General features: G+C 43.6%; 1 protein-coding gene across 1 annotated transcript in view; it reads left to right on the top strand.

Annotated features, from left to right (window-relative positions):
- Positions 1-13,992: 13,992 nt before the first annotated feature.
- The window catches only part of LOC310935482 (extracellular calcium-sensing receptor-like), a gene marked incomplete at both ends in the record, with an annotated part of 132,380 nt that continues 126,946 nt past the window's right edge, over positions 13,993-19,426 (top strand). Inside the window, one exon of the mRNA XM_083899393.1 lies at positions 13,993-14,225. Coding sequence (XP_083755519.1) covers positions 13,993-14,225 — 233 coding nt within the window. The remainder of the gene's footprint in view (positions 14,226-19,426) is intronic.

Here is a 19,426-nt window from a genome sequence, read left to right as displayed (position 1 = left end):
AATGTGTATGTCAAATTTATTCTCAAATTAATTCAGATTGTTCAAATTATCCTTGCTCCTGTTATTTCATTAGAAACTGTATTACGGCTCAGGTACATGATTGAACAACATCTGCATCAGTTCAAAGAACTTTTTTCTGAATCAAATGTAATTCCCAAGCAGCATTACATGCTACATCTACATAGCCAAATTATATATTTTGGTCCTTTAGTAAGGAGTATGTGTATGCGATTTGAAGCTAAGCATAGCTATTTTAAGCAGTGGGCTTCCAAGTTAAATTTCAAAAATGTATGTAAATCGCTTGCAAACCTTAATCAGTTCCTTGAATGTTGTCAAAATGAAATAGGCACTGAGCATTCAATTTTTTGCTAGTGAAAGAGAATCGGGGCCTGTCTCAGCTGTCAAAAATGTTGATTATGTTAAAAGAAAAGTCAAAGATTTTTTAGGCATAGAGGTCATGCAATCTGTTGTCTCTGTGAAATGGTACATCCTCAATGGTAATAAGTACATTAGTGGGAAATTATTTTAGATGTTGATGATGCTTTCCCAGTATTCGGACTGATAAAATATATTTTTGTGATAGACTCCTCTTTAGTTGCTTTTGAGTACCAGCGTTATGAAACACTGAATCTGAGTCCAGAGTTGCTGGCATATGAGGTGGCAGTTCCCAATGTTGCCCAGGCTACAGAATTTGTAAAACAACTAATTGACTGTATTTCCTATTTTCCAGTCAGTTTTAAAGACAATACCTTTGTTCCAATAAAATATAGTCTGTGTGACATTATTGCCCACAGACATTAATCTGGAGGAACAATAAGTATGTATGGGTGTATAATGTATTGGGTGACCCAGTTTGCCTGTTTTCTGTTTTGTGTTTCCTTTGCCAGTTTTGTGAACATCATCTGCTTGATACTAGAGAAATAAACTATGTTTTTCAGATGCTTTTTGTGTGACTCTTGAATCAAGCAAGTTGAGTTTGTTACTGAATCTTAAAACAAGATTTATTTGATGATACTTTGGGAGAGAGATGTAATATATCTTATTTTAACAATTATTTACCTCATATTAAGATGTCCTACCTATTTGAGACAAAAAAGATAAGATTTGCTTGATATAAGACTATAGTGTAAAGTTGAACACTTAAAATAAGAAATTAACTAATTAACAAATTATCTAACAGTTCTAAATATAAGGTTTTTTTTTCTTGGTAAGAACCAAATAATTTGCAGTGTGCACTTAGAATGAGCACACAGACTTTGCACGAGCCGCACTTTCTCTACCCCGTCCTCAATTATTCATCCTTCACCACTTACCAGATGTCCCCCCATGAGATATAGCACATAAATCCACATGTAGCACATCTCTAAATGATTTTAATCTCTTACAGTTCTGCTGACACCAGTGAACGACATGAGGTCAGGACAGGAAAGAGGACTCCGTCATCTTCAAGTCTCTGACCACAACAGTCTTCACTACAGGCTGTGACAAACCCAGTGATCCAGATGACCCTGGCTTTTAAAGACTTTTCACTTTTTATTCTTGAATATTATGTATTGTATGTTTTGGGTAACATCTACTGCACGTCTGTCCGTCCAGGGAGTGGATCCCTCACCTGTGGTTCTCCCTAAGGTTTCTACCCTTTTTCCCTTTTACAAGGGTTTTTTCCCTGGTAGTTTTTCCTTACCCTGGTCGAAGGTCTAAGGACAGAGGATGTTACCAACCCTGTGAAGTCCCGTGAGACAAACTATGTTTTGTAAACTGTGGGCTATATATATAAAGATTGATTGATTGATTGATATTGATCATTTATTTTCCTCATTTGGGCTGGCAGAGGAGCTGCTGCGATGAAAGATCACCATCTTTGGCACAATGCGTAAAAACTGACCAGAGCTTACCCCTCAGCTCCCGAGGCTTTCCAGTCAGAACTGCTTGGTAGGGACTGTTTGCTTGGGGTGAATACATATTTGGAGCAGCATACACTCTGTCAGGGGGAGGTGTAGCTGGGGTTGTGGGGCACGCCCGACATCCCATACAGTGGGGTGGCTACTCGGGACCGGCCAGTTGGCTGCAGCACCATGCGCTGTAGCTGTGGGGTCTGGCATTGTGATTGAGGCATAATCATAAATGCCGGATACAGGGGTACACGTGGAGACTGGTGGGGCTGGTACAGAGGCAGGACCCACATAGCAAAACTGGTCTGGCCCAGTGATGGGCCACACAAGCCACTCACACTTGGCCCACATACAGCAATGAATTACGGTCCTTTAGTGGCCCACATCTGGCATCCGAAACATGGGCCACATAAGGCCCACAACGCAGCCAAACTACAACCAGAGCTGGCCCTATTCTAGCCCTATGTTGGACCAAACCATTTTCAGAAGTGGTTCCTGATATCAGCCTTAATTAAACCTCAACTCAGCCACTTAATTTATGTGCCATATTTGATCCAGATTTTTAAAAAAGCTTCAACAAGTATAAGTAGAAATGTACATTTATTCAAGGTATATCAATCACATTTCTTTAACATCAAACAATGAACCAGGACTCTGCACCTTTATTGGCACCATCAGTATATGAACCAGGACTCTGCACATTTAAATACCGTCAGGTCATGAACCAGGACTCTGCACATTAAAATTGTCAGTCCATGAACCGGGACTCTGTACATTAAAAAAACTGTTAGTCCATGAACCAGGACTCTGTACATTCCAGAACACTTTGTGAGTCCATGAACCAGGAGTTTAACCTGTGGTGCTTTCCATTCCCTGCTTTCGCTTCATCCTCTCCATTCTGCCACCATCTCTATCTGGAGCCAGATGTAACCATCTTTTGATGGTTGAATTGATTTCCTGATCCGTGGCACCAGATGTAAGGCGGTTACGCCTTACAGCAGCTGAAACATACAAGGACAAAGCACAAATGATTTGACATGAACATTTGGTATTATTAGGTAATGGCTACTGTAATTCTAGTAAAACTGATCCTGATGACAATATTCTGGTGCCAGATCTTAAGTGTTTCCCCTACATCTGCTGCTTTGTACAATACATTTCAATGCATTTTTTTTGTCATTTATATACGTGTAAAAACAAGGATCGACAGTGTTACACAAACAGCTGTTTGTGAGTAGCAGGGTTCGTACACTTTTTTTTAGCAATAGTTTTCCATGACTTTTCAATGACTTCTCCATAACCTTTCATTGACCTTTCAAGACCGAAAATCGGTGCCATCCCACAGTCTTACATGAACGTCCATTTGCTTTGACTGCAAATCTTTAAGACTTTCATCAAATAAAAAAACATATGCAGTTTGTTGCGACACGTCTCTCATGATCAGCATTTTGCACGTCTTTCAGTAGCCAAAGTTTAACCCATTGACTCCGGGAAAGCATTGCCGCACTTCTACCACTGACGCCGGGAGAGCGGCTGCGCGTTTTATTCTCTCATAGACGCCGGTAAAGTGGATACATCAGTTTTCGGGGGTATCAGGGTTCCTCAAAAATTGTTTTGAGATTACTTCGCTCGAACATGGAGGACTTTGACAGCGGAGAGATTTCTGAAGGCAGTGATTTTGAGTTTCGTCTTCAATGACGTCATCGCTGATAACTTTGAACGCGCTGAACAAATCGACTGGGATTTATGGTTAAGACATAATTATGTTTGAAGACGACGAGGTCGGCGATAACGACGATAAATACCACCGTAATCGACGGAGTGTTTACAACCGCGCAGCAGGGGTGACAGTGGATTTACATGCAGATGCAACAGCGCTGTAAGCATCATCAACGTCACATGTGAAGCAGTCTGTTACAGTCATTACATGCTGTTCTTGTTCTTCACACTCCATCAGGACTAAATCAAGGCACTGACACAAGTTGATATAACTTTATGTTCTTACTGTTTTTTAATTGAAAATAGTTATTCACTTTAATTTTACATGTTTGTATCTAAATAAACTAAATTTCAGAGGAAAGCCACAGGTGTGAGCTCTCAAATACTTTTTGAATTGTGTTCCTATATCTGCTACATAGGCTGAGAAATCAGTCATTTAGTCGGCATTGAACCTCAGGTTTTAGAGACATTTTTTTTAGGAACTTCAGGTCTTAATGGGTTAAAGCTTTCCTTAAAAAGCCGCTCTGTCGTAACTTTCTTTCATACTTATTGATTTGAATTGTTATTTGAGTAATGCTTTAAGTAATGGCTAAAAGAGGAAGTGGTTGTATTCTGTAAAGGCTTTTTTGTTGTTCACGTTTTGGTTCACGCCTGCAGTATACACTTGCAGCCACTGTGTGGCATCGTTTGCATGTGAATTGCTGTCCCCTATAGGCGTCTCCTTTTTTTTTAGCTCCGAGTAAGAACACCCTCGGAAGTGTGTTGCCTTGTGTTTTTAGCTTCTCCGTTAGCTTTTGTGTTAGCCGGCGAAACCGACACGCCAGGACTGAATGATCGTCTCCGTATGCCTTATTTGCATAGACGCAGTTAAATCATATCACACTCGTTGAAACTACACTTTCCTGACATTTTGTCGTCGAATAGAGCATCTCAAAATCCATGTGAGGACTGGAGGGTCGCTAAGCACGGCGCCAGTGATCGGCTTGTTTCTGCACATTAGATCATTTTATTTATGTTTTACGCAACCAAAATATTATCCATGCAATATTTCCATGACTTTTCCAAAACTTTACAGGAAATTTCGTTTTTCATTAATTTTTCAAGGACCTATAAAATACATTTTCAATTTCCAAAACTTTTCCAGGATTTTCATGACCGTACGAACCCTGGAGTAGTCAGTATCAATATGTAATCAATAAAACTTACTATTTAAGATTCTTAAAAATAGAGTCTGTAGGTTTGATCATTGCAGTTTGTAAACACAACAGTCAAACTGAGCCACTCCTCTCTACCACAGTCGCCACCACACTTGAGTAGAAGCCCATAGTTGATTATTAAACAGGATTTCTTTTGTAGGAAAATCCTCTCAGATTCTTCAATTAAACATAGGTATGACACTGCAGGTATCAAGGCCAACTTACCAATAATCACATCAAATCAATCTCAAAAATCAAATCAACTGCAAGCGCTGGAAACCAATCTTTCCATTTATCGTTCTTGCCAGGGAGTTTGTGATCATCGCATGCATAATCCTCCACACACACTGGCGAATGTCCACTCCACCTTTGAGGGCCAGTGTGTTTACCTGAAATCATATTATCCCATAATTATGAACTTTTTCTTCTTTTTTTCAGAGAAATAAATAAAAGACACTGGAAAAGTTGTTAAACAAAGTTCTTAGATAAGAACAGTTCAATGAAATGTGGTCACTGTATATCATATGCCAACATACCAATTGTTTCTGAAGGTCAGGGCTACTCTGTAATTGTTCCTCCAGGCTCTGGAGAGAAGCAACATCTGGCAGTGGCAGCAAATTTTGATCAAGGCCCAACTCAGCCTCATCAATGGCTTTCATGCCCTGTAGGGTCTTAAAGATGATTCTCATTTGCTCCATGATCATTTCTTGATTTGTTAAAATATTACGCAAGAGGGCTGTGGATATAATGAGAAAAGACAAACAGAAAGACAGATTAGACATAGTATAAAACACATGTTCCATCGAATGCAATTTACTGAAGTATATAGTACACAAAATAATAGTGTTCTAACAGATGACCTGATATTATGTATCTAATCTTAGCAGAGAAAGCTAGTGTGAATACTCACAAGTTTGCAAGCTGGATGTCTGCTGTGTCTCACTGCTGGTGCGCCTCGTTGCACGGATCTCACAGCTGGTGCACCTTGGTGCATGTGCCTCACTGCTGGGGTGCCTAGGAGCATGCGTCTCACTGCTGGTGTGTCTTGGTGCATGTGTCTCACTGCTGGTGTGCCTTGGAGCACGGATCTCACTGCTGGTGCACCTGGGTGTATATGTCTCACTGCTGGTGCGGCTGTGTGGATGGATCAGAGGCTCAGGACTGCTGTGGCTGCTTCCATAGAGGTCAGGACTGCTGCGGCTGCTTGGATGGAGGTCACGACTGCTAGCTGGGTGGATATGCCCAGGGATTTCTGGAGCATTGGGCAATGAATCCAATCTATTAAGGAAATCAAATAAAATCTTAGCACTCTTAGCACTATCTGTTGTAACAAAATAGATCATAATATAAATAGGGATCGATGCTTCTAGACCTCATACAGTTAAAAACTACTGCGTAAACACAATTTGCTTGAAAATTATTTACAAAAATACTTCATTAAAACAGAGGCAATGCAACACACTACAGCAACCTTATGAACATTTTCTTAACTTAACTTAAACGTGTGTGCACAGTAAAACAAGCATGCAGTGCGGTATCTGTACCGCAGGTTACAGCCATGCCAGAACCTGCCTGTCCCGTTTCAACCGTTGCTGCAGAGAAAGATTTGATGCTCCACTCAAAAATGCGCGGTAAAACCTCACATAAGACCATTACTACAGTCTCACAATTTGATATAAACCAGACAAAGGAAGTGGCACAAGCGCCAAATTTAAGATATTACCAAACGCATTTCTATATTCATATAGTGCAAAGTATTCAACTAAATATTTGAGTTGAAGCAATTATTTGTCATTGTCAGGCTAGAAGGGAAAAAATATGCCAACGTCATGCTAGCCGAAGCTAGTGGCAGTAAGTACTGGCTTAATATGGGTACAAGCGAAAAAAAAAAACAGACAGACTCCTGCCAGCGCCCATGACAAAATGTCTGCTATTTCAGGCTAATTTATTCAGAATGAATAAGCAAGTTTAACAGCACAGTACAGTCCATCGTTTCATCAGCCACATTTTAGGCTAAAGCTAATCGTAAGCTATAGCTAGCCATTAGCGATTGTACTTAATCGTTAGCTATAGCTAAACGTTAGCGCCCTTGATAACATTCAGGCCAGACTCTAGACAGAAATCGTCTTTGTATGCCAACCATGCCAACTGCCCCAACGCAAACATGAAATTTATAAATTTCACTCACCACGTCTCTGTTGGATGCCTCGCCGAAGTGCATGGGCGGCAGCAGTTAATGTCACAGACAGGCGACTCGCTCAGCCAAAGGCGGGATTGTGTTTCCGGCAACGTCAACTGACCATCGCGCTCTCTCGCGCCCGCTCTCTCTCTCTCTCTCTCGCGCGCCCACTCTCTCTCTCTCTCTCTCTCTCTCTCTTGCGCCCTCTTGCTCTCTCTCTCTCTCCCGCTCGCTCTCTCGCCAGCTCTCGCTCTCTCTCTCCTTCTCACTCGATCTCTCTCTCTCCAATATGGCTTTTTCCCTCTCTCACACGTTTGAATCTCCAGATTCAAACGTGTGAGATTCAAACGTTTGAATGCATGGTGGCTGATAAAGGGGATTCATACGGCTGTTGGGGCTGTGTAGTATTTACCTGGTGGGGCAGTCCCTGTGTTGTTTTGGGCCTCACTGCCTGTTGGGGGTCCATGTTATGTTGATACGGGGTCATCATACCGATTATACTTTGAGGCGACAAGCCACCGTAGACTGGGACATTATGATCAGGGTCCACTGTGCCAGCATTTCGATTTAAAGCCTGTCTCACTTTGAAGTTTACTTCTGTTTGTGGTCGATAGGGAGTATCCTCCTGAGCGCCTTGCATTTTCAGGATTCCAAAGTGCTGCTTCTCCAGATAACTTAGGTGCTTGTACTGGGGTGGGTATTGTGTGTGGGTGGTGGCGGTATTGGGGTGTGAATGTGTGACTGTGGTAGATGTAGCCCTGGAACATAAACAGTGATTTTTTTTTTCTTTTCTCTTCAACAATAACCAGCTGAGTCATCATATGTCAGTAAATAAATGCGTAAGTAACAGACACTCTCCATAAAACAACCAAAACTCAAAGGATATTTTTAGACACATTCAGGTTTTCTTTCTTTCCTTTCCTGACAATCTCTTGGTCCTGCATGGAATCCGCAGATCCGGGTCACGGCACCAGTTGTAACCCTTGAAATCAGCTCCCTCTAGCACTGGTAATTCTAGGCCCTCGGTCTCCCTATAAAGTCTCTGCGTTGGGTATTTGGTTTCATTTGTATGGCGGAAGATGGAGAGAAGAACCAGGCATGGAAGCATAGGATCTGGGTTGAGCAGTCTTTATCTCAAAACTTCACTTTAAGGACAAGAGGTTGTCACTTAAAATACAAAATATGTCACACTGCCATCAAACTTCTCTCATGGTCTACTCCAGTAACCAACAATAACATAACCATCAGATATCAGGTGTGTGCGCGGGTGAGTGAGTGTGACTGTGTGTCTGTGTGTGAGCGCGTGCGAGTGAAAGAGTATGCGTTGGTGTGAAGGAGCGAGTGAATGTGACTGTGTGTGTGTGTGTGAATGAGCGAGTGAGTGTGACTGTGTATGTGTGTGCGTGTCTGCGTGAGTATGCGTGGGGTGGGAATGAGTGCGTGAGTGTGACTGTGTGTGTGTGTGGGGGGGGGGGGTGTGTGTGTGAATGAGCGAGTGAGTGTGACTCTGTTTGTTTGTATGTTTGTGTGCGTGTGCGCGCGTGAATGAGCGAATGTGGCTATGTGTGTGATTGTGTGTGTGTACGTGCCTGCGCGTGAGTACGCGTGTGGGTGGGAATGAGCTAGTGTGGCTATGTGTGTGTGTGTGTGTGTGTGTGTGCATGCCTCTGCAGGCTCTTTACATTAGTTCACCTCCTTACATTTACATAATCACACTGACGCTCCGTTGCTGCTTTTCAATGTGTGCGCTGTAACGTTTTTTCCGCTCCTGCTGTTTGATCCATCTGTGTTTTAAGCTGAGTTTCTGACCTTTCTGTGGGTATGCAGCATGTCAGAGTTTGTTAAAGTTAGACATTGTTTTATGACGCTCTTGTTGCTGCGTCTGACGTTGCCCCAGATCCCAGGGGCCAGCTCACGCAAACCATCCCAGCTTAGGCTGGTCAGACCAGCCTAAGCTGGGATGGTTTGCTGGACCACTGTGACCAGCTTAACCAGCTAAAGTGTCCAAAACCCCTCTAAACCAGCAAACCATCCCAGCTTAGGCTGGTCTGCCAGCCTGACCAGCCTAAGCTGGGATGTTTGCTGATGTGGAAAAATTGTATTTCTTACCTTTAAATATTACTATAAGCTCTGCCAGTTGCCACTCTGTCAGAGTGTTGGTGATAATGCGCGATTGATCTGAAACAAACCTGGAAATGACGATGCTCTAAAATGTCTTGTTTTTTTCCACAAACCTAAACAATTCAGTTTGAATGATTTATTTGTTATGTGGAGCAAAGAAAGAAAGCAAATATCCACATTTAAGAAGCTAAAACAATCAGAAATCTTGTTTTAATAATGAAAAAAGCTTAACGATTAATTTAGCAATCGATTGGGCTGGAGGGGCGAACGGTGAGCGTCATGGCGCACAAAAACAAAACGAGCTGACGCGAGCTCCACAGGCACGAACGACCGAGGAGAAAAGTGGTGCACGGGCACCAGAGCAAAAGCGACCTCGGACGAAAAACTGGCGACAGGAAATGAAAGCGGGGCCGAACTCTCAGGCGAAAACTCCCCTGGAACACGGAGTGGTTGACCGAGGACCAACTCCGCAGGTGAAGCATCCAGGTCCTCTTTAGGAGCCGAGCGCAACCCGAGCATCACCCAAGGCAAAAGATCCACCCAGCTAGCATCCGAGAGCGCAGCACGCAACGACGCCTTTAGCGACCGGTGAAAACGTTCACACAAACCGTTAGCCTGAGGATGGTAAGCGGTAGTACGGTGAACTTGTGTGCCCAGAGACCTTAACAGCACTGACCAGAGTTCTGAAACGAATTGAGAGCCTCTGTCAGAGGTGATGTCCGACGAGGAACCGAAACGCGCGACCCAAGCAGAAAGAAACGCACGCGCCACATCTGCAGATGTCGTGGAGGACAGAGGAACCGCCTCTGGCCACCTGTTGGTCCGATCCACCATTGTGAGCAGGTGTGTAAAACCCTGGGAGGGAGGCAGAGGTCCCACCAGGTCCACATGCACATGGTCAAAACGCCTGGCTGGAATCGAAAAAGGATCAAGAGGCGCCCTAGTGTGTTGGTGAACCTTAGCGTGCTGACACGCCACGCACGTGGCCGCCCACTCCCTGACCTCCTTGCGCAGGCCAGGCCAGACAAACTTAGACGACACCAGCCTCACCGACGCCCGGACTCCCGGATGAGAGAGCGAGTGAACCAAATCGAAAACCCGACGGCGCCAAGCAACCGGCACGACCGGGCGGGGGCGGCCGGTGGAGACGTCACAAAGGAGGGCGGGACCACCTTCCTGCACCACCGCCTCCTCTAACTCGAGACCGGTACCAGCGGACCGAAGTGCAAGAATATCTGGGTCACCAGGCTGATCGGCAGCCATCGCAGAAAAATCGACCCCGAGATGCACAGGACACACCAGCACACGCGACAGGCAATCCGCTTCACCCGCCACATGCTGAATGTCCGTCGTGAACTCGGAGATGGCTGCCAGGTGGCGCTGCTGGCGAGCAAACCACGGCTCCGTCACCTTCGCCATTGCAAACGTTAACGGTTTGTGGTCGACATAGGCTGTGAAAGAGCGGCCCTCCAACAGGAAACGGAAATGGCGCGTAGCGAGGTACAACGCAAGCAACTCCTGGTCAAAAACGATGTATTTGTGCTCGTTGTCTCGCAAACTACGGCTAAAGAACGCGAGGGGCTGCCACGCACCACCCATGCGCTGCTCGACCACCGCCCCCACGGCCACGTTCGACGCATCGGTCGTGAGAGCAATGGACGCCCGAGACACGGGATGCGCCAGGAGCGCCGCGTTGGCCAGGGCAGACTTAGCCCTGTCAAAAGCCCGGATTTGTTCGGCGGTCCAGTCGACCTGGTCGTTGGCCTTCTTCAGTCTCAGGGCCCTGTATAGTGGCTGCAGGAGGTGGGCCGCACGAAACAGGAAACGGTTATGGAAGTTTACCATGCCCAAAAACTCCTGCAGGGACTTGACCGAGACCGGACGGGGAAAGTTCGCCACCGCCTGCACCTTAGACGGCAAAGGAACCGCGCCCTGCGACGAAATGCGATGGCCTAAGAAATCGATCACCAGCAGCCCAAACTGACACTTCGCAGTGTTGACAATGTCGAGGCGCCGGAAAACCTGTCTAAGGTGAGACAGGTGCTCACCAGCCGACGGGCTGGCCACCAAAATGTCGTCCAAATAGACAAAGACAAATGCGAGGTCACGTAGCACCGAGTCCATCAGCCGCTGAAATGTCTGTGCCGCGCCCTTCAGGCCGAACGGCATACGCAAGAACTCAAAAAGCCCGAATGGCGTAATCAACGCGGTCTTGGCCACATCGTCTGCGCGCACGGGAACCTGATGATAACCACGCACCAGATCCACCTTAGAGAAAATAGCAAGGCGAACCGAAAAATCCTGAATGTGCGGAATTGGATAACGGTAATGCGTGGTAATATTATTCAGACGGCGAAAGTCACCGCACGGCCGCCAAGACCCGTCCGACTTGGGCACCATATGCAGCGGCGAGGCCCACGGGCTGTTTGAACGCCTCACGATCCCCAAACGTTCCATGGTAGCGAACTCCTCTTTAGCTGTAGCTAACTTAACCATGTCGAGGCGCCGCGCGCGTGCAAAAACAGGCGGACCCACGCCAGGAATGAAGTGTTCCACGCCATGCTTGGTAACCGTGGTAGAAAACGCAGGCGTCGTCAGCGACGGTAAATCTGCCAGTAAACGCTGAAACACATCCCCAGACGCTGAGAAGTTAGCATGAGTTAACAGCCCAGAGCCCCCCGTCTGACATGGGTAAGTAGCAAAAGACACAGCATCAATGAAAAGACGGTTAGCAACATCCACCAGCAAACCATTAGTACACAGAAAATCTGCCCCGATAATGGGAACTGTAATGGAGGCTATCACAAAGTCACATTCAAAACTGCGTCCATTGCAACAAACAGGCACAGTCGATGTGCTCAAACCACGGAGCAGGATCGCTCACCCAAAACTCTGGAAGCTTCACCAGCCCTGTGAAGCCGGCCAGTTGCGGGAGTTGGGGCATGGCTGAAAAGGAGGCACGTCCACCAGCTGTCGAAGAGGAGACACTTTCCTCTTCTTCTTCGAACATGTTCAAAACGGGGTCACCAATGTGGCAAGACGAGGAATGAAGAGACGCAGGTGAGTTTAACCAGGTTTATTGCCAGAACAGTAACAGCACATGTGCCCTGGAAAACAGGGATAACACTTACTGACCCACAACCCACCGGGTGAGAAGACACACCCCTCAGTGCCCGCCACAACATACATATTATACAGCCTTCCCAACACTGCGCTTAGTCTGCCATCAACGCCGAAACATACCCCTTGTATATATATATATATATATATACACATATATATATACATTTATATATATATATACGTATATATACATATATATGTGTATATATATATATATACACATATATATATATATATATATATATACATATATAAATGTATGTAATATACACATACATACATAATATACACCCTTCCCAACACTGCGCTTAGTCTGCCATCAACGCCGAAACACACCCCCCTTACACACAACCCCCCCCCCCCCTAAAGTACATGTGCCAAAATAATGATATTTTTTTCTCTTTGCCCACACCGATCGCTTTTTGGAGTATTGGTGTGTCATTAATATATAAACTGTGAAACAAAATATGAGGAAATATTTTTCATTGCTCTTCATGGTTTGAATGGATCACAGGTATTAGGACAGTAAATGTAAATCCTCTAAAAACAATAGTTCATGAATTCATTTTCTCAACCTGCCTTTGCCTCTTCATGGGAAAGAGGGACTATTATTGTTTTGATATGTTGATATGTTGTAGGTTTTAGCCATAACTTTTAATCTACTAACCAGCACTGCCTTGTGGCTTCCCTATTACACACACACACACACATACACATGTATATATATACACACATACACATATATATATATCAGGATGTATTATTTATACATATCATGACAATTATGAGCCATGCTTGCCCAGTCCAGCCTGGTCAGTCTAAGAGGCTGGCCATCCAACCATGTTGAGTATATTTATTGATATGCATAGCAAAGACATGTTTGAGTAGCCTGCGTGATGACGTCATGCAGGTCATGTGTGCCTGCGTGCACCTGTCGATTTTTGAGCGTGTGCAGAATAAATGGTCAGTGAGTTCCCAGACCGAAAAAGACGAAGTGTGTCTGTCCTTTTTCTCCCGTGAATATTAGTAGCTAGCAGGTGCTAGCTAACCACTTTGGAGACTGTGTAACGATAGACCGCTGCAGAAATGTCTAACGCTTCAAACCAGCTTGCCCAGCTTAACATCCAGGTTTTGCTGGTCTGTCTAGCTTGTCAGCTGGACAGACCAGCTGACTCCAGCCTACCAGCTGGGTTTTGCTGGTCAGGCAGGTTGACACCAGCTTAGCCTGACTGGGTGACCAGCCATACCAGCTGGCCAGCGACTGACACACCAGCCTGGCCAGCTTGTCCAGCTTGGTAAACCAACTAAACCAGCCTAAGACCAGCTTAGACCAGCTTAGACCAGCTAAAGCCAGCTAAAACCATCAATCATCCTAAGCTGGTCTAAGCTGTTTTTTTCAGCAGGGTGGTCAGGCGCAGCTGTACCTAGCCTTTACATTCCACCAGAGTCATAGGTCTTGATGAGTCTCCTCAACAGGTAGAGTCTGCTCTGACCCTCCCTGTAAAGAACAGCAGCATCGTCAGTCCAGCCCAAATGTTATTGTTTGGATTGAGTGACCCCTATTGGCAAAAACGACATATTGTGTGTTTCAATAAATAAATTAATGAACCAGTCAGAAACATGATTCAGGCCCGGCCCTACAGCTTCTTCCTCTGCACTGATGACTGGTGGTGTGTCAAAAATAAACAACACTGCAAATACATAAAATGTGGTGATATTGTGATGAGCCTGCACTTAGACAGGGACGAACCAGAGCAAAGTCATGAGGACATTTTTAGACACCAGTCTCCTCTTCCTAATGTTGTATTTCTGCTTTTCATCTGCTGTGTCCTCCTCTATGTATTCTTCCTCTTGTCAGTTTCAGGGACAGTTTGATCTGAATGGGATGAACAAACCTGGAGATGTGATTCTAGGAGGAATTTTCAAACTTCACTTCTTTACAGCTTATCCTGACCTGTCTTTTACCTCAGAGCCACAACAGCCTACCTGCAACAGGTGAGTCTGTGAGGGAAACAGAATTAAGAGGCTACTGGAAAGTATAATATGATCTTATTGAAGGATTTAACTTTTATTAATGGTGTTGAAGCGTAAGTCACTATTTCCAGTATCTGATGTTAAGAAAGGTGTAGCTTTCTCACAGTGACTGTATGATGTATTTAAATGGGAAACACTTTTACTTTTACATGACCTGTATGTTTGTGTCAGTTTTGATATTATGGGATTCAGACTGGCTCAGTCCATGGCCTTTGCTATTAATGAGATCAACAGAAACTCAAACCTGCTGCCTAATGTGACTCTGGGATACAGTCTGTATGATACTTGCAACCAACTAGGAATTGCATTTCGTGAGGCACTGACCTTAGTCAGTGGTCAAGAAGAGCAAGTTACATTAGAGGAGAACTGTGTAGGAACTCCTCCAGTCCTAGGGATTGTGGGAGATTCTTCCTCGACTCGTACTGTTGCCATATCCACAGTCTTAGGTTCGTACAGAGTGCCTCTGGTAAGTTTTTTTTTGTATTTCAACTCAATCATTATTGTGATGTTTTTTTAAAATGTAATTCAAGGAATTAAGGGAAATTGAATGACATGAAGGTGTGGTTATTGGAATATATATATATATAATATTATATTGAATCAATCTTCAAATTTCAGCCAGCAATTGAACACATGCTCTGTTGTTTTACAGGTAAGTTATTTTGCCACATGTTCCTGCCTGAGTGATCGACAAAAGTTCCCATCTTTCTTTAGGACAATCCCGAGTGATTCTTTTCAGGTAAAAATGCATCGAACAAATAATGTGCAACAGCATTCTATATATACTGCAGTGAAAAAGATTTTGAGTAAAGATGATTTCAGCCTTTGCACTAATCCCTCTGCTCTGTGTCCACATAGGTGAATGCTATGATTCAGATTCTAAAACACTTTGGTTGGACTTGGGCAGGTCTGCTCTTCAGTGAAGGTGATTATGGAGTCCACGCTGCCCGATCCTTTCACTCTGATCTGGGTCCAGCTGGTGGAGGTTGTCTGGCTTACACAGAAAGTTTGCCTCGTGTTTATGACCCTGCTGAATTAAGGAGAGTAGTGGATGTTGTTAAGAAATCTACAGCTCGAGTGGTGATTGTGTTTTCAAGTCAGAGTCGCATGCTCAGCCTCATGAACGAGGTAGGTGTTGATGTATATTCAATAAATACAACTGTTTTCTTTGTAAAACTTATTTTTATTAAACTTAGTGTCTGCCAAATAGATTTAAACCTCTGACTTGTTAAAGGTGGAACCAGGAGTATTTTAGAGTTAGAATGTCTATCCATCACTGTGCTCGTGTTACTGTGTAACACATGCTGAAAATGCTGTGCTTTCTTTTTCCATCCAAATGCAGAGTTGCATCTTTTGGTTCAATTCTCTGGATTGTTCATAGGATTATGGGTAGTTTTGTGAACTCGTCCTAGCCCTGATGTTTAGAACGCTCAACAAGTGTAAAACACTCAGTCATCATTAAGACTGGTAAAAGATATAGGACTTTTCTAGTAGCTTTTATGATTTTAATTTGATTTTTGTAACAGAAAAAAAATCAATAAAACAAATTCTCATTTGTCTGATTGATAATCAGTCCATTGAATTGCTTTAGGCAAATAACACTACATTAACATTAATGACATTCATTCCTTTCTTTGGGAACCCCCTGGGACCTCTTCATAGAACCCTTTTGGTCCCAAAACCTGTTATTGATAACCATTGTACAAACTACAACAATAGCTACAACAGATACCATATGTCACTGATAGCTAGACTGGGAGGGAGTTCAAAATGTCCCTCGGCTACTTGTTGCTAGTTTTTCCATGGCTGGGCACATTTTACCTGGTTGGATATCAGTTTTTAAAGTGTGATTTCTGCCCAATGCTTGATTTTGTAAAATGCCAGTACGTAATCTGAGAGCTGAGGAGGGAGGGGCAGTGGGGAGTAGTCCAAAGGGTGTGGTCCTGCATTAATTCTTACAACAAGTTGCAGCTTTGTAAGGTGCTCAGCGTTAGGAGCCTCTCAATTGCGACAAAACTGACAGCTCTACTGTTTATAAAAGGGGAGGAGCCTGGGACAGTGAGCCAAGCACTGGTTGGACAAGATGAAGGGTACCAGTGACAAAAGTGTGGACGAAGAAAGCCAGTGACAGCAGCTGGTGTTTGGCGAGAGAAGCAATTGCTTATAAACGGTGTATCTACTGCTTCTCTCATCAAATAACATCCGGATCAGCAAAAAGCATCACTAGATACACATATACACTGATTTATACCACAAAAAATGGTTTAGGGTTTTAGTTCCATTTTAAAAATGACCCACTATGTGGTGTGTTTGCCTGGATTCAATTGATTGGCAGAATTACTTTACAAGAGTACCTGACTGCAAACAAAATATGGTGGACCCCTGCACCTCCATACCGTCAGTCCTCATGACTCAAACTGGTATAAGCAATAGTCATTCGCCACTTCTGTGCTTTTAGAGAGTTTGATGTCTTCTAACACTGAGATCAACTTCTGCTACAGAGGTCAGCCATTTTTGTCTGCAATCAGGTCCTTCTCTTTCATTATGGTGCATACCTGTGTATGACATCGACTGTGAAAACTAAATTATACTTTATTAAGATAAAGTATAATTTAGTTTTCACAGTCGAAAAACTATTGATAAGAATAAATACTTATCAATATATTTGTTTACTTATTCAATGTACAGGTAGTGAGGCAGAATGTGACAGGCCTGCAGTGGATTGCCAGTGAATCCTGGTCATCAGCTGCTGTGCTTCAGACTCCTCACTTCATGCCGTACCTGAGTGGAACACTGGGCATCTCCATCCGTCGAGGAGAAATACCAGGACTCAGAGACTTCCTGTTACAAATACGTCCTGATCTACATCACAACAACACAGATGGAAACAACATGGTGAGAATTAAATATTTCAATCTGACATGGAACTACCAAAAAATAAATAGTGTCAATATTTCAAGAAAACTTTTTTCTTTTCTTTTTTTAGTTGAATCAGTTTTGGGAACACACATTTCAGTGTAGATTTGCACCACCTCCAGCAGGTTGGGTGGAAGCTGGAGGAGAATTATGCACTGGACAGGAAGTTCTAGAGAATGTGGAGAATGAGTTCTTGGATGTTTCAAACCTCAGGCTAGAATATAATGTGTATAAGGCTGTGTACGCTCTGGCGTACGCTATTGATGACGTGCTGCAGTGTGAGCCAGGGAGAGGACCTTTCAGCAACAACACCTGTGCTCATTTACAAAGACTGGAGCCATGGCAGGTAAAATATCAGTTTCCCTAACATACTTTTAGGGCTCAATGAATGGTAAATGGTATATAATTTGGGGGGTTGCTGTGAGCCTGGGCTGGGCTGGGTCTAGGTTATGGGAGGGATTGGGATTTGGAGTATTGGTGCTGTGCTGACCTTCTACTGGAATGTGGGCGTCATTGCCAGTCAGGAATGCCACCCACAATAAGTGGTCACTCCTGCTTGCTCCTTATAGACCCCTTGGCAGACGACATCATGCACACGTCACCTTATCTCTAATGCATATGTCGGTTGCAGAAAGCACTATTGTGAGCAACACAACAACATGTCTAATTGTGCTGTCGGTTGCACTAATTGTTTTAACAAACAAGACAAAAGCCTGAAGTTTTACCGGATACTGAGTTGCACCCCTTTCATGGCTACCCGGAGACGTCTTTGGTTGCAAGACATCAGGAGGAGCGACTGTAACGAGCAAATGATAAAAGAAGCAAGAATTTGCCGTGCTCACTCCACATCAGTAAACATTACGTGAATTTTTGGCATCAGGTAACAAGCTAACATGAACTTGTTCTGGTCACTCTTCCCAGAGGGTAGGAGTTGTAGGAAGCAGCTGGTAAAAATCTGGACACATGCTCACTTTCATAAGCATCCAGAGTCGTGTAGAACTTTAAGTTCTCCTTGGAATAATGGCTCGGAGTGTATATCAGGTACGAGTGGATATCGGGCCACTGCAGACGGGGCCACTTCGTCTCATTATCCACTCACCGTAATCCACTCACCGGAGCCTAAAGCATATGTGTCATCAAGCTGTATCCCAATTTCCAAGCGTAACTTGCTTTATCACTAGGCGACATGCTGGCATAGTGGGAGGAAAACATTTCCTTTTTTTTTAGCCGTCTGAATTTGTACATGAGAGCCGACCAACTTCACGACAACACTGCTACTTAAACGCTGAGTGGTGACCTACTGCAACCACGCTGCACGGGCATCCACAGTGTTCGTCAACAACCAAGAGCCCTATCGCTGCCCTGCTCAGCCTGTTACACCACATTTACACTTTGGGCTTTTGGTTGGACTGGTGAGGGGTTAGAGCAGGGGTGTCAAACTCAAATACAGAGTGGGCCAAAATTTAAAACTGAACAAAGTCGCGGGCCAAGGTTGAACAAATTAACCTTTTAATAGGGACCCAAACAAGTTTTGCATTGAATATTGAACAAGCAAGGCTTATATAACTTTATACTGACATGCAAAATCTAGTTTCAAATAATAATAATAATAATTAAAAAATATCAATGGCATATCAAATAAAATTTAAATAAAAATTGAATGCACCCTAAATACAGGATAAGCGGTAGATAATGGATAGATAAAAATTGAATGCCTCTTTTCTATTTGCAGCCTTCTGAGGTAAATATCAAAATAAACTTTTTCCACAGGCTAATAATAAATTTGAAAATAAATTTACAATAATGAATGAATCAAACATTCAAGCCTTGAAGTAGCAAGAGAAAGTGCATGAATAAAACGTTAATTATTGCTGAGTTTGCTACACTGATTTGCTTTAACACTGAATATGGAACAAGCAACGCTTATATAACTTAATAGTGCAAAATCAACTTTCAAAAAACTAACGAAAAAACATCAATGGCATATTAAATAAAATTTAAATAAAAAATTGAATGCCTCTTTTCTATTTGCAGCCTTCTGAGGTAAATATCAACATTAACTTTTTCCACAAGCTAATAAATTTGAAAATAAAATAACAATGAATACAAAACAACAGCAGAGCATTATGGGATTTGTAGTATTAGCTGTGAATGCGGTGTTACAACAGCGGTGCCGCTGTATAATACCGGCGGGCCAGCTCTAATGTTAATTTGATATTGCCTCAAGGGCCAAATGAAATTACACG

Source organism: Microchirus variegatus (genome assembly GCF_963457635.1).
Source record: "Microchirus variegatus genome assembly, chromosome: 13".
Classification (NCBI taxonomy): domain Eukaryota; kingdom Metazoa; phylum Chordata; class Actinopteri; order Pleuronectiformes; family Soleidae; genus Microchirus; species Microchirus variegatus.
Note: the sequence above shows the minus strand (reverse complement) of the source record. Positions and strands in the feature narration are given on the sequence as shown.